The sequence below is a fragment of the Merops nubicus genome, unplaced genomic scaffold, assembly GCF_000691845.1.
Source record: "Merops nubicus isolate BGI_N331 unplaced genomic scaffold, ASM69184v1 scaffold3499, whole genome shotgun sequence".
NCBI classification, from domain to species: Eukaryota; Metazoa; Chordata; class Aves; order Coraciiformes; family Meropidae; genus Merops; species Merops nubicus.
In genome coordinates, this window is record NW_008630020.1 from 1,439 (window position 1) to 16,029 (window position 14,591).

The 14,591-nt window shown below is 38.2% G+C and overlaps 1 protein-coding gene across 1 annotated transcript in view; it reads left to right on the forward strand.

Moving 5' to 3' along the window:
• Positions 1–7,346: 7,346 nt before the first annotated feature.
• SOX6 (SRY (sex determining region Y)-box 6) overlaps positions 7,347–14,591 on the forward strand; it is a gene marked incomplete at its 5' end in the record, with an annotated part of 92,924 nt that continues 85,679 nt past the window's right edge. The window contains one exon of the mRNA XM_008947113.1: positions 7,347–7,467. Coding sequence (XP_008945361.1) covers positions 7,347–7,467 — 121 coding nt within the window. The remainder of the gene's footprint in view (positions 7,468–14,591) is intronic.

Here is a 14,591-nt window from a genome sequence, read left to right on the forward strand (position 1 = left end):
AAAAGCAGTGTGCTGATCAGGAAGAGATTCTTCCCATAGCAAAGTAAACAGCAGAAGTAAGCATCAGTGACCCCATGGACTTCAGATATATTCTGTGTTTATTTAATGTAATAGAAACCCCTCAACCTGTTCTTTTGTTGTACCTTTTTTTACCACTATAGGCATTGAAAGATGTTTCTGTTTTCATTCCCACTTCTGCTGGAGCTATTCTTCAAAGTGAAAGGCAATCCTTCCTTCAGCAGTCAGCTGTGTTATGGTGTTAGGTGGTCTTTTATACGACATATTGCAAGCCCTTCTATGAGGGAATTAATTTTATGTTAATAACTAGTGATGGCTACTACTCAAAATAGAGCTCTGTCTTGAAAGGATGTGGAGGGAAAACTGCTTGTAAACCCCAACATGAAGCGCACATATTAAAACATCTCTTGCTCTAAGTTTTTCCATCAATGGGAAATTTCAATGTACTCCAAAAATCTTCCACATTTTGGTATCACCATAAAAATATAAGCTAATAAGGAATTTCTGGTATAACTTATATTTAGATTTGAGCTGAAATAATGGAGCTTCCATATATAAAATATCAACAAGTATCATTAGGCTGCAATATTTTTCTTATTTTGGCATGAATAAGACAAGGTGCAAATGAGAAACATACATCTTCACTAGTCTTTGGAAATATCTGAAATAATTGACTTGCTCAGTCTTCTGTGATGGCTTGGTGACCACTAACTGTGACAATTTGCATAATAGTCAACTCTTCACTTCTGTAGAGATAACTGTTTGTATCTGATTAAAATTAGGACTGTTTTAGTTCTCTTGACTTTTCCAGAAGTTGCAGAAATAGAGATTTGCTGTTATGCTTTAACCAAACAAATGCACACATGGGGATAACAATATGCTGAGTTTATGCAGATTTTACAACACAAATCTGAATAAAATACCCACTAATAGACCCTTAAGGAGTAATAAACACACATGAATTTTCCTTAGTTGCACTTTAAAGTGATTTTAACATACTACTAGACCTTAACAATAATATTTAATTGACAAGATTATGCATTTGTATGGATTGAAAAGGTGGTAGATCTCTAATTCCAAATGAACTATAAATTCACTTTTGCATAACATGTTTTATTTATTTCTCTATAGCAGAGATGTTCTCCATCCCTCCTAGTGAGAGTTTCTTAAAATACAGACAATTTAAATAGATTTAATTACCATTTATCATACTCTTAACTTCATGAGATCATCTTTAGTTGAATTCTGTATTGCCAGGTAGTCAAGGAGCTAGATAAAAACAGAGCAATACAATGAGAAGCTAATAGAAATGAAATGAGAGCTAGTGTTTGAAGCTATTTTGTTTCCAGTGTGGTTGGTATTACTTTCCTGTTATTTCCTTCTTTATTTTCCAAGCAGACCGAATTTTAGTTCATTTAAAGTTTCAAAGTGGCGAGGAAGAAATAATACAAATAAGGACACTCTGTTTCACCCTGTGTTGATGGCTACAATTTTCACATTAATGCTGTGGCCACTACAGTAGACTTACATGTCCAAATCATGCTGAAGCATTAGACAAGTGGAAAAAATGATAGGGGAAAAGAAAGAAAATAGCAGTTACAAACCATTTACAAATTCAGTAGTGGGCTGCATATTTTTCGTAGTATTTCCCGTATGGAATGTTCTCACTTTGCAAGTCTATGGTATCTTTTCTACACTTTATTTGCCAACGCTTCCCCTGAGGTCTCATTGGCAGACTTTTTCTTTGTGGCTCATGTTCGTTCACTGAGAGGAAATATTTTTCAATTAGACTGTAGATAATTAGATGGCAGATAAATTAGAACATCATATACCTCCCTATATAGATATAGCTCCAGTGATTCTATATTGCTATCAGGAGCAGAAAGGAACCTCTGAATAAATTTCAATGTAGGGGCTGTGTCAACGTGATTTTCAGCATCTTAGCCACGAGGCAGTTCGTAGTTCATCAGTTACATGTCTGAGCTGAGAACAGAGGGCCTGGCCACCACTTGCCCACAATGTAGCCAGACCCTTCATAACTAGATTGGTCAGTCAACCCAGCCTTTACAGTTGCTTTACTCCATCACAACTCTACAAAAAAAACCCCATCCAGACCTTTCAGTAACAACCAAAGAGACCTTTTCATTTTTTCAGTGCAATTATTCTGCAGCTTTCCCAAATAAATCATATTTGGGACCAGAAATTTGCTCAGCCATGGCACGAGTTCATTACAACATTGGCAGAGTTGGGGAGGAGATTTGGGCCCAAACCTGCAAAATCTCAGCATGTAGCTGTTTGTAAGCATTTAAGTGATCCTACTGACTTTCACACATAAAAGTTTTCACAGAAGAAATCCCTACTTCATGCAACATCACCAAAATGACCTAATCAAAATAAAATTCAAATTAAGCAAACTTCTTATTTTTCTTCTCTTAAAAACAACAACAAAAGAAACAAATAAAAATAATCAACAAAATTCAACACTATAAATAAATAAAACTCTAAGGGTGATACAAAAATACTAGTGCCATGTGTTGCATAACGGGTATTTAAAATGCAGACGAAGTAAGTACATATAATATGAAGGGTATTTTAAAACTTGCACTAGTAGTACTGGGGACACAAATCCTGCTTTCCACGCCAGTAATTTTTTTAAAAATTTATCAGCCTAAATGTAACCCATTGAGCTCTCTGTTGTAACCATTCTGTTCCATCATATAAACAGGTATTTTGAGCATTCTGAAAATGCTGATTCTTACTTGTTACACTGCCATTACCTGGGAAACTCTGTAGTTTCCAAATGGGAGAGTAGAAAATATCAAACACATTTTCGCGATGGAAGTGAAAAGCTTAATGACTGCATAGGCAGGTTTAAGCTATAGTGTGGCTGTACCAATTATTCAAGAAGTTAAAAAAATCTTAGGTAGAAATTCAAGTTTAAACTATGAAAATTTTAAACCTGCCTGGGAACGAAATAGGTTCTTGTGGGACACACAGAGACAAAAGGTACTGTACATCCTATGCTAAAGGAAAAAAAAGTCAGTTCAGTAAATTCAAAGCTTAATCTCTCAGCTAACGAGAGTTGGAGTAGTCTGTTAGATTCAGTACGAATCTCAAGATTTCTACAAGTTGAGAACAGGGTTCAGAGATTTTATTGGTGCAAGGAGTGGGGAGCAATGATTTCGCACAGTGATGTTGGCTTATTCAAGGCAATTAGAGCGTATTTAGCCTATCACGATGTTTCATACTAGTGCTGACTGTAATAATAATAATAATAAAAAGGGATAAAATATAAAAGTTGTTGTTACTGTCTCTCAAAAAGATGACACTTTATTCCCTTTACTGAAGTAAACTGCAACAGAGAGGCAACATGTTTAGTCTGATCTTGAGAAGTTTGTGAGGAATTCATCCACCATTATAGGGGAGGATTTACTTCTTGAAACCTCTGGTCCTCGCAGCTAAGAGAAACATGTGAGCTGCCTTTTTGCTTGCACTGCTGCCATCCTTTTCTCTGAATGCCTTTACTTCTCTAGCTGCAGTGTTTGTTGTAGAGGCAGCTTTGGTTTTGAATGGGAAAACCCTTCCTCTTCTTTAGTGTCTCACTAAATGTGTTGTGTTCCTTATCCAAAAGAAGCAGATCATTTTCATTCAAGGCATTATTTCTGTATGACATATCACTTTGGCTTATATTTTCCAGGCATAACACTAACCATCAATGACTTTTTAACAAGGAGGATTGTCCAGCCAACTTCTGAGATTAACATTCACATGACTGTGGGACAAAGCACTGTGGATTTGCCCAGCTTATCAAACAGGCCACCAGCTTTTATTATTTCAGGGAGAATCAAATTGGAAGTTGCTTCTTGAACTAATCAGGGCTGATTTGCTCTAAAGTTGCTTCCTGACTTAGATCTCAGGCAAGGAAGTGCTGTAATCAGTTCCCAAGAGCTGTCAGAGTTGTGATGGGATATTAAAGGAATGGTACACTACCTTTTAAAAGTTCCCTGATCCTGGTGGATTCTCATGCTTAACACGGTTAAACCTGAGCTTGTTGTATAGAAACAAAGATTAATTTTATGAGGTTGATTTATATAAAAGATGATTTTGCTTTAGGCTGCAGAATTGAATTTTGTAAAGAATATACTCAGGTTTCTTAGAGGGTTTGTACAGTTCAGTTAAAGATATAGACTGGTAGAATTGTTCAAATTGTTCAAAACCAAACATTTACTACTCATCACCAAAAAAAAAGAACAAAATAAAATTCTTCATGAAAGAGAAAATGAGTCCCCCAGAGTGTCACTGTTTGCATATTAGCCCATAGTCTGGGCTCTGCCAAGTTACTCTCTGACTGACTGCTGCAGATGCTCTTTCTCAAGTATTCCGAGTGAGATCTTTAGTGGAAGTCTTTGGGGACAAACAATAGCACCTGTTCCTCACAAGACAGCAGCCCAGTTAGTCCATTCATGTATCTTTAATGAAGCTCTGGGGCAGATGGCAAGGAATGGCATCATCAACAACTTTGCACAGAGGAGACAAAAGGGGACAGTGCCCATCCAACAATACGCGATTTTTACGAATGGGAAGAGACAGAGTCAGAGTGTTTCTCGGGCATCTGCTGCAGGCTTGGTTTTCAGAAAGACCTGAGGAACATCTCAGCAATTAAAATTTCTGGGCATGTAGCCGATTTTATGAAGTACACAATCAGCCCCTCATCCCGATTTCTCCCCCCTCAGTAAAATCAAAATACTACTATTAAAACCCTAATGAAAAGAAAAGTTGTCAAGAATTAAGGTGTCTACTTTTTTTTTTTTTTTTGGCATTCATTTCACATCTTTATAATTCAGTGATCGATGATACTTCTACTTTCCCTTTCTTTTTAATGCTTATTCATGCTTTTCAGTTGACCTGTGCTGAAAATCGACACCTATGTATATAATGCTGGGCCAAACCAAAATTTACCTAGGAATAATGTTTAATACATGCCAAAGGGAAGACCCATTGTGTGGAAATGATTGCCATTCAGTTTGGCTTTTTTCAGTCTGTATAACTCAGAAATCAAAGTCACACTCTAAGCCACCTTCAGGCAAAGTTACAATGATTTATATAGGCTGAGAACCTGATCCAGCATTCAGGCTAGTATTTCAAGGAAGAATAGCAGATGGCCAGAGCATGCAACAATTGTCCACACTTACAGAATTGCTTTTATTTGAGAGTTTAAAAAAAAAATAAATCTTTTTGGGTGTGGTGGAGTGTGCCCTACTCTACAGGGCTGCACTGAGAAATGCTCAGTGTAGGCTTTGGTTATATGTTTCAGGTGACTTTTATGACATTATGGTGCCAAGTGTTGCTTTTGGTATATATGCACCATCACTCTGACCACAGTACTCACTCTGATCTCTTGTGTGTCTTCTGAGATTGTGTTGCTGTCTTGTACCTTTGCAACCCCATGGAAATACTGCCTGGGTATGCTGACTGAAAGGGTGTTGTATGCTGATTGTCTTAAGCCTTGGGTCCATTTGATTAAACTGTAGCTGAGAACTACTGAAAAGGATTGCAAGTTATCTTGTGTTGAATTCCTTTCAATACATCCTATGGTTGTTTCTGTCAGACAAAACCTGTGGGTTTCGTTTGCTTTACTTCTGCAGAGCCAGTGTAGAGGAACACCACACAGCAAAAGTAGTGCCATTTTATCAGAGGTAAATGCCTGTGCTGGGCACATGGGGATCAACTCCAATCTAACCAAGTTTAACTCATATCCTAAAATGCACAGCCAGGCTTACCTCAGCTAAAATGAGAGAAATAGCTGCCCAAAGCTAGTTTCTTTCACGCCCCAGTGCTATAGCAGTAATTGCACAAAGACCTTTTTATTATAAGTTGATTTTTCCTGAGAAATGGATTAAAAAAAATACTGTAAAGTGTTTATTTTTTGCTTGACCTTTATTAACCTACATCTTAGAGCTTTCCCAAGAGAAGAGTTGTTGGTAAATTAACCCTCATAGACACACACAGTAGCATTTCTGCACTGCATCAATGGTTGTGAAAGTAATGGGGATATGACAAGAAAATTTGGCACTATTTAAACAGTGTCATAGGTCAACATATGGGATTTGACCAAAAAGTTTTTCAGGAATTAAATGAAAAAAAATTTGCTTGAAGTGTGCTTGTGAGATTTAATAGTATTTAATGCCACCAATTTATGGTAGGATGAGGGTAAATCTTTTTTTTTCTGCTTAAACCCCCAATTTCTTCCTACATTTACTAGCTTTGATATATAAACCATTATATTTTTGCTTAACTACTAATCAGAAAAATCATAGTCCAACCTTTGGGTACTTTTGGGGTGAAGGAATGATGGATAAAACCTCTTTGTGGTCCTAGACACTGTCCCTGAAACCTATGTAGCAAGGAACTAGGAAATTAACGTGTGGATTTAAGAGACCCAATTCTATCACATCTCCTGTTTTCTATATGTTGAATACAAATGCTGGCATGAGGTGAAGAATTTTTTGCTTTTGTGTGTTTGTGCTTTTTGATACATTTGTTAAGGTCAAATTAAATTTGATAGAGTAAGTTTTATTCTGAAATGGCCTCTGAATGCAGCTCCATAATTACCAAGCTACATGATAGTGCATAAAGCTATAAAACTGCTTAGACAGACAAGCAATTTATATGTTATAGTGAGGTGTGTGTGGCAAAGGATGTTAGTTTAATTGGGAGCCAAGATGTCGGAGCCTTAAATCTTAAGAGCTGGGGTGTTGACTGGAAGACTATTTAATACTGTGGAGAGATTTTGAAATAACATACCTGAGTTCTTGGTATATATACGAACAATAAAATGTTGTAAGATCTCAGAATAAACATTACCCTAAGGATACTAAAATTTGAACATCAAAGTAGCTAGTGCAGTGTTACGTTACTTCTAAAATGCTTGTTGCTCTGTTGTCTGTGACCAAAGATGAGAAAACTTGGGAAAAATTAATAGAAATCTGTGCCACTCTTCATTCTAAAGAACCTATGGTGTGTTAGAAAAGTTTTGTACCTCTTTACCTTGTACCAGAACAAGGAATATTAATTAAAAAAAAAAAAAAAATAGAGGACCAGGAACAAGTAGGAAAATGTGCAGTTCACTGAGACTGTTGCACCTCTGACATTGAGGGAAAACAATGTTAGTGAGGGCTTTGATGTGATAATGTGAATTTGGCAAGGAGAGCATTAAGGCGAAGGTTCTGTGGAACTGTGTGAACACAAGAACACTATCAGTACTGGAGAAATACCTGTCAAGATAAATTTGTGCTATTTCTGATCAGAGGCTCTCTTCTGTTTAGCAGGTTCAGGGTCACATGCCTCCGCTCATGATCCCAATTTTTCCACACGACCAGCGGACACTGGCAGCGGCTGCTGCAGCCCAGCAGGGATTCCTCTTCCCCCCAGGAATAACTTACAAACCAGGTAAGCTGACAGGGATGGGAGGCTGTTTAACATTTTAAGATATTAACTGTAGCTTCTTGTGTGATTTGTCACCTATAGCTGATGTTACCCAAAAGGTGTAACCGGTTGGAAATAACGTGGAGTTTTGCAGCTCCACGTGAAAAAAACTACCTGGTTTGAAGGGGGTGGGTGGAATGTGGGTTGTTGAACATCGTGAGGATTTTAACCTATATTTCTCACAAAATCATTTGCTTTAAATATATTGGCCCACTCACCTAGTAATCTGCATCTGGTCTGCCCTGTGACGTTATACAAAAGCTACATATCTTTAATTAATTCTGTTATCTTCAGTATACTTGTCTTTTGTCCCAAAGTCTTTTAATCAGGAATAAAAGTCAGAGAAAGTATAATTTAATTAGGTGGTTTCAAATGCGCAACTTTTTGTTTGATTTCAATCTGAATAATAAAAATGTTTCAGTAGTTCAATCCAAGTCATCATTCAGGCTTGTAACAGGTCACATAACCTTGCAGTGAAATATGTTTTGAGATGATTTAGCAAATGTTATGATTTCTTTCTTTTTTTCTCTGAGTTTACAGGACTCCTGGGGAATTCAATTAGGGATATAATGGTTTGAAGCTACTTTCAGAGCCTCCTTGTAAACAGGGCTTTAAATGTTTAAAGACACATTGCCAAAGGAATTCAGTGTAGGAAGATAGTTAAGTAAATAAAAGTCAACCTTATTTTCATTTGTACATTCTTTGTAAGTGACCTCAGTCCAGAAGCAGCAACCTTATTTTGCTCATTAATAGCATTCCCTGTCAAGCTGCCTTTAGCATATTAACCTGATAAGTAATAATTACAAAACATAAATACCAGTTTCTTTTTTCTTTTTCTTTTTTTATTTTTTTTACATTAAATAGGGAATCTACAAAGTAAAGCATTGATCCTGCTCCCACTGATGTTAGTGGTGGTTTTGCTGTTGACTGCAGCAGAAACAGGGTCAAATCCAAAGTAAAGCCTCATAATAGATGATGTAAAGAGCATGCTAATTAAAAGCCAGGTTGAACCTAAAATCTTTTCTAACAAGTTTACTTAATATTTGATGAAGAGAGGCCAAGCAGGATTTCAGAAACTATTTCTGTTTATCCCCCTCCCTTCTGTCTCTTTAGTTTAGAGACATTCCTGTTTAAACACAGAATCTTTGTCCAGTTGTTACCTTATTTCAGGCTCAGAAATCCTAAAGTTCTTTTCCAGTTTGACAAACTGGCACACTGTACGCAGGAGCCAGTTAATGGATCTCCAAAAGTCGTCTGGCTTTAGATAGCACAGGATGATGGTTATTCACACACACATCACCACCTCACAACGTTTGAGACCAAAGAGAAGATGTTTCCTCTCCAAAGACACAAGACTTCCCAGCTGTGGAAGCTGTCTACAACACCCTGGCCAATACCTTTCCTCTCATAGACAAGACAGAGTACGAAGTGCTCTCGTTTCCTTGCTTTGCCCATTTTAATCTGAGATGATTTCTGAATAGTCACTGTTAAGGATTAAACTGTTGGTTGTGCTTCCCCTTGAAAGGTGATATGTCAAATCACATCCTGTTGATTTGGGCTCTGCAGGCTACTCAGTACAGTAGTGACCCAGGAAGAAGAGTACCAGCATGATTTCCTGCACAAGAACAGATTTCTGCACTTATTCTAAAGTGTTCCTTACAGTACCTATCCTAACACTTTGTTGAGCTTCTACTGCTTTACCTGTGATTCTGTTGACCTCATAGCAGAAGGTGATACAGCTTTAGGGTATTTTTACTTGTCAGAATGCAGAAAGAGAGATCTGTAACAAATGTTATAAGAATGAAGTGCAGGCAGGAATCAAGGCTTAAGTACCTTGGAACACAGCTAAGCTGTTTGCTAGTATGTTAGTGGTTTATAACCAGCTGATGTAGTAAAGACCAGAAGTCACAATGACCTGATTATAATCAGTGGTTGGCAAGAAATTACAATATGTGTTAAATTCTACAGTGTGTGCAGTGAAGGTAGCTGGGCAGGTCAGTGGTTTCTGTTGGAGAGACAGTAGAAAAATAGAAAAAATAGGTTTTTTTCAGCAGAAAAAAAAATCACTGTAACTGCACGTGGTATTGATTAATTCCTATTTTTTTGAATTCTTTGCACAGTAGTTAAGGAATTAATGAAACTGGAGATTAAGCTACACTCTTTCATAGGGAGGGTTCTTCAAAGTAATTTTTGAAGAATATTTATGAGCTTGACTGATACTACCTGTACTCTTCTACTTTTTTGAGAAATGCAGCTTTCACCTCTAGACTTTTACCTGTCACTTTAGACTCACTCATACTTCTGAGGAAAGACAGGAGCTGGATTAACCCTTTAGATGCATATAATTTTCTTCTTGGTTACCTGTTTAGTTTCTATTTCCTTTTACTCAAACTTTTCCTTTGACATAGGCAAGACTCAGTTTTGACATTACCAGTTTTCCTTAACGTCTAGAAAATACAATGAGAAGGATTTCAATAATAAGAGCTGTGGGAACGGAGTATTTTTGAAATGGACAGTGTCAGAGGATGTCAACAATTGTGTGTGCACAGTCACTTAATTTGCTTTGCCCACAAAATGGGATAGATACAAGCCAGCTTTGACTTGGAAGTGGTGTATCAGAGTTAGTGTGACAGTGAAGCCAAGATGAGAAGTCCTGCCTTGGTGTGCGAGCAGGGATATGCTAATACATAAATAAATATGTATTACCTATACATATAATTTACCTACACATTACCTATATATATAAACCTATGATTTGTATTAGAGCCTCACAGGACAGAGTTTCCTACTGTCTGGCAGGATCTATAAAACGAGGTGGCTGTAACACACACACACACACACACACACACACACATTTTTGATCTCTGGGAGGTAAAACAGGCCAAAGTTAGCAAGTGCTGATGACAAGTAATAATTACATTAGAAAAAAAATCCCCAAAGTCCCATGCTTCCTTATGTATCTCAAAGTCATGTAATATAATTTTCCGGCATGGTAAGTACTAATTGAGAAATCAGAGCTGCATAGACCACCTAATTAATTTTTTATACATATTTCAGTATTTATAGTGTATACCGGATTAATTAAAACTTTAGGGCGCTGTGCATCTCAAATGACTGTTGTGACTATTGACCTGCAGGCACTTGACGAGCCTCGTAGAGTACCTGGTTGTGGGGGTTGCCACTTATTCCAGTGGGAAGCTGAGAGTGGCAGCTGTTAGGAAGCTAATACTTGCCCAGAGATGCTACACAGCTAATATAATTATTTTGCATTCCAAGTACAGCAAAGCAACTGTGCTGGCTTTCTGACTGTGACCACTATACTTATTACTTGGAACTAGTGGGTAACATAAGTACCATTACACCGCCTCTCCCAGTGCAAATCTCCCTTCACTTAACCAACTGCACGCATCCCCGAAAAGTTAGTGGGCTGGAGTATCCTTGGATGTGATTAGCACGTCCCCATTAGTGCCCTGGGTCAAGGGCAGAACACAGTGAGTGGGATGAGGAGGAAGAGAGTTCCCTTCTCCACCTTGCAGAGCCGATAGAATTACTTCCGTCAAGTTTTGTGGCTAAAAGGGAATGGGACAGCAGGATGATGACAGAGTAGAGATCTAAAGCAATGCTGGGCAGGAGCCAGACCATCCTTTGAGCAGAGCTGAGACAGAGCTACTGTTTGCTCTGAGCAGAGTGGGAGGGCTGCTCTCCGTGCTGGCTGCACAACGGCAATCCACACGGCTTGGAAATGAACGATCACTTTTCCTTGATAGCCTTCTGCAAACACTTCGTATTATATCAGCACTTTACCAGATGTGGAAAGTATCCCTGAAAAAGGTTACTGAAATAGAGACATTGAGGTATGGAGACTGTAAACCTCTGTTTGAATGGTTTTGTAGAGTGATATGCTGCAGCGTATTTTCAAAATATTTCGTCGTATTTCATGCATAAGATACATAAAGGTCATGATTAGAATGAGTAAGAAACAACTCCTGCCTGCCCACATAGGTTGTTCTGCTTTATACTCAAAAATAATTTACAAGAGATTTTGCTATGCTGGCAGTACAATGAAATGGGAGCATGAAGACCGTTTTCCTAGGCTGGTGGCAAAAATAGTGAGAAATGGAGCCAATGTTTTGGGACTGCTTCTGTTCCTACTTGCACTGGGGCAAATCAACAGTAACTTCCTCAAAATTAATGCAAGTAAAATTAGGTAAAGCATGACAAACAAAGCTATCAGGTTTATTGTCATTCAGCTGGACCTCAGAGCATTCCAATACTGTAAGATATTTGTCATCAAACTAGTTAAACTCCTTGATTACCGTAGCTAAGCCACATACCTATCATCATCTTAGATCTGCTGGACTTCACTGATGCCCATCATTGCAGTTTCCATTTGGAACAAGCCCTTCAGAAGTTTTTCTTGAAGTTATAAGGTAGTTTAAATTTTACATAGCACAATACTCTATTTTCAGTAGGCTGCTGTTCCTCTTGGCAGGTGAGAACAGAAAGTGCACATCAAATCAACTGTGTACTGAGTTGGCTGTGTATCTTTGCATGGCAGAGGTGCTCCTTGGGTCTTGTTTCTGATGGAAATTCCCCAGGACTGAGTTAAAGTCTGTCATGTGTTCCCCATTGGGTTTTACTGGTTGGAACAAGGAATTTGTAACCTCAGGATTTGTTGTAACAATCCATATGTGTCTCACTCCTAAATGCTGAGGTAAGAGCTGGAAGTGGGAGTAGGCAGCTGAATATTTTTAACTGGGATTTTGCACTGAAGCTTTTTACCCACAAACAGGCAATGCTCAGCAGTGTTGCCTTAGCCTGTTACCTCTATTAGTATCTTTCTCAACGCTGATGCCTCTGCACAAACAAAAGCATGCCCTGTGTGGGAGTATTGCAGGAGTGGGCATCTGTATCCTTGCTGTATCCCAATACCCTGAGGAGCAATACAATCTCCTCGGCCTGTGCGTTATGCCTGGGAGGGTGGGGCCCTGGAATTTGTGATCCCTTACACCTCTTCCAAATCTGTATTCTGTTATCCTGTGAGTACACGTGGGGAGTGGGCAAGTGGCAGTTTGAGATCCATGTGTGAAGAGATGCATGTGAAGAGTTACAGTCCCAAAATGGGGAAAGCATCATTAAACTGAAAGCTTTGTAAATCAGATGAGGAGAGTCAGCTTGTGTCTTACAATTGTGTTTTAGGAAAGACAGGTAATAAAGCAACACCTTCCCCTACCCTGAGTCTCACAAGAGCCAGACATCCTTCTTTGCTCACAAAGCCTTGATCTAGAAAGTAAGTCCATACATCCTGTGAATAAAGTCCCCTCAGCTTCATCACTTCATCCAAGATAAAAAGAAACATTTACATTATTTCTATGTAGAATAGCATGGTACAATTGCTCACTGCTTTTATTTATTTGGAAATGTTGCTCAACCTGATAACTGAAACAGAAGTCTGGCATGCTTTTCCATGGCTTGTAAACACCAATTTATATATAAACAACAGCAGCCAAATGTAAATAGACAATCAGCCCAGCAAGGAGATTGAAGAGATCAGTTTGCAAAACATGACAGATTTTCTTCTTCCAGCATTCTTCTCGCTCCTGGTTATCAAAGGCCAGCACACACCAATACCTAAGGCAGACCTGTTTGAACACGTTCTGCTGCCTTTTGTACAAATTTAGAAGAATGGATCCTCACGCAAGCATTCCAAATCGAGAAACAGATTTAAAAAAAAAAATTTGCTACGATACATTGACTGATTTCTTGCCAAGATAGCTACTCAGAAGCTTCTTGATCCATTCTTGCACTGAGAAAATGAGAGGGGGAAATACGTACCTTCAGTAATTAAAAATTAAAACCAACCCATTCCCTGCATGCTCACTTTCCTCAAGGGAGAAAAAAAAGTACCTTTGCTCTGCTTTTGCTGCTTGGTGTCAGCAAAGTACTCCAGAGCTGAAGGAGTATTCGTTTTTGTTTTCAGCACAGAGATACTGCTAACGTACCAGGACTTAGCTGTAATTTCACGTTTTAAAATGAGGAGGAAAAGAGACAGTCTTATGTTTTAATAACAAATAAAAGGCTTAACTATAAAATTATTTTTCCCGTAACAAAAGAAAGAACCGTAGCCAGCAGGTGAGCAAGAGAACACTACAGGGCGTGGTGGAGATAATATTAAATTAACTGTGAAGCCAAAAACTCTGTGTATGTGCGCGCGCGTGTATAAAATATCCGGCTATTCCAAACCACAGGAGCATGACAGCTGTGAAAAAGGAGTGCCGCAGGGAATTCTCCCAGAGTTTGATTTTTTTAAAAATATGTTTGACATGGAAAATGTTTTAGTACAAATAAAGCAACTGGTATTGAACTTAAAAAGTGTATGTGGAGGGGGAGGGAGAAAGAAGAGATTGCTGTGTGGAATAGGAATGAATAATTCATGATATTTAAAGAAAGAATGCCTCCGAAATGTTCTGCAAGGCAGCCCATGCTGGTAACTCGGATGGTTATTTTCCCCCCCATTTAAAGCATCATTAATTCAACATCTTTGTGATTTTTTTAAAAACCTTGTAAGATATTTCTAAAGAAACAGTATTTAACTTAGATTAGGATCTTATTTATTCAGATAATTTCATATAAATATCAAAGAGATGAGCAGAATTATTTAACCGTAAAGAGAGAGCTTTAGTACTTCGAGAAAAGGATTTAGGGTTTTTTCGTTGCTTTTTTTTCTAAGGAAAAAAACCCACCATCATTGCAAACTAAAATCAACCTCATGGAAGGGGGAAAATAAGAGGAGATATTTTGAACATTACTCCATAGGACACCAGTACAATATAGTGTTAGTGAATGCATTGTAGCAGAGCTCCGTATGCAATCAGAATCCAATTGTTACTGGACTGTGGACAAGCACATACTGTGCTCAATCGTCTGATGAGGTATTATGGATATGATGCAAAGAGACCTTGTGGATTAGGCATGTCCGATTTATTGAAAAAGTGAAGCAACTGAACATTTAAACTGTGCTGAATACAAAAGCCCTTCAGGTAGCAAAAAGGGAGAGCCTTGAGGAACCCAGTGACTGGTAGGAGCTA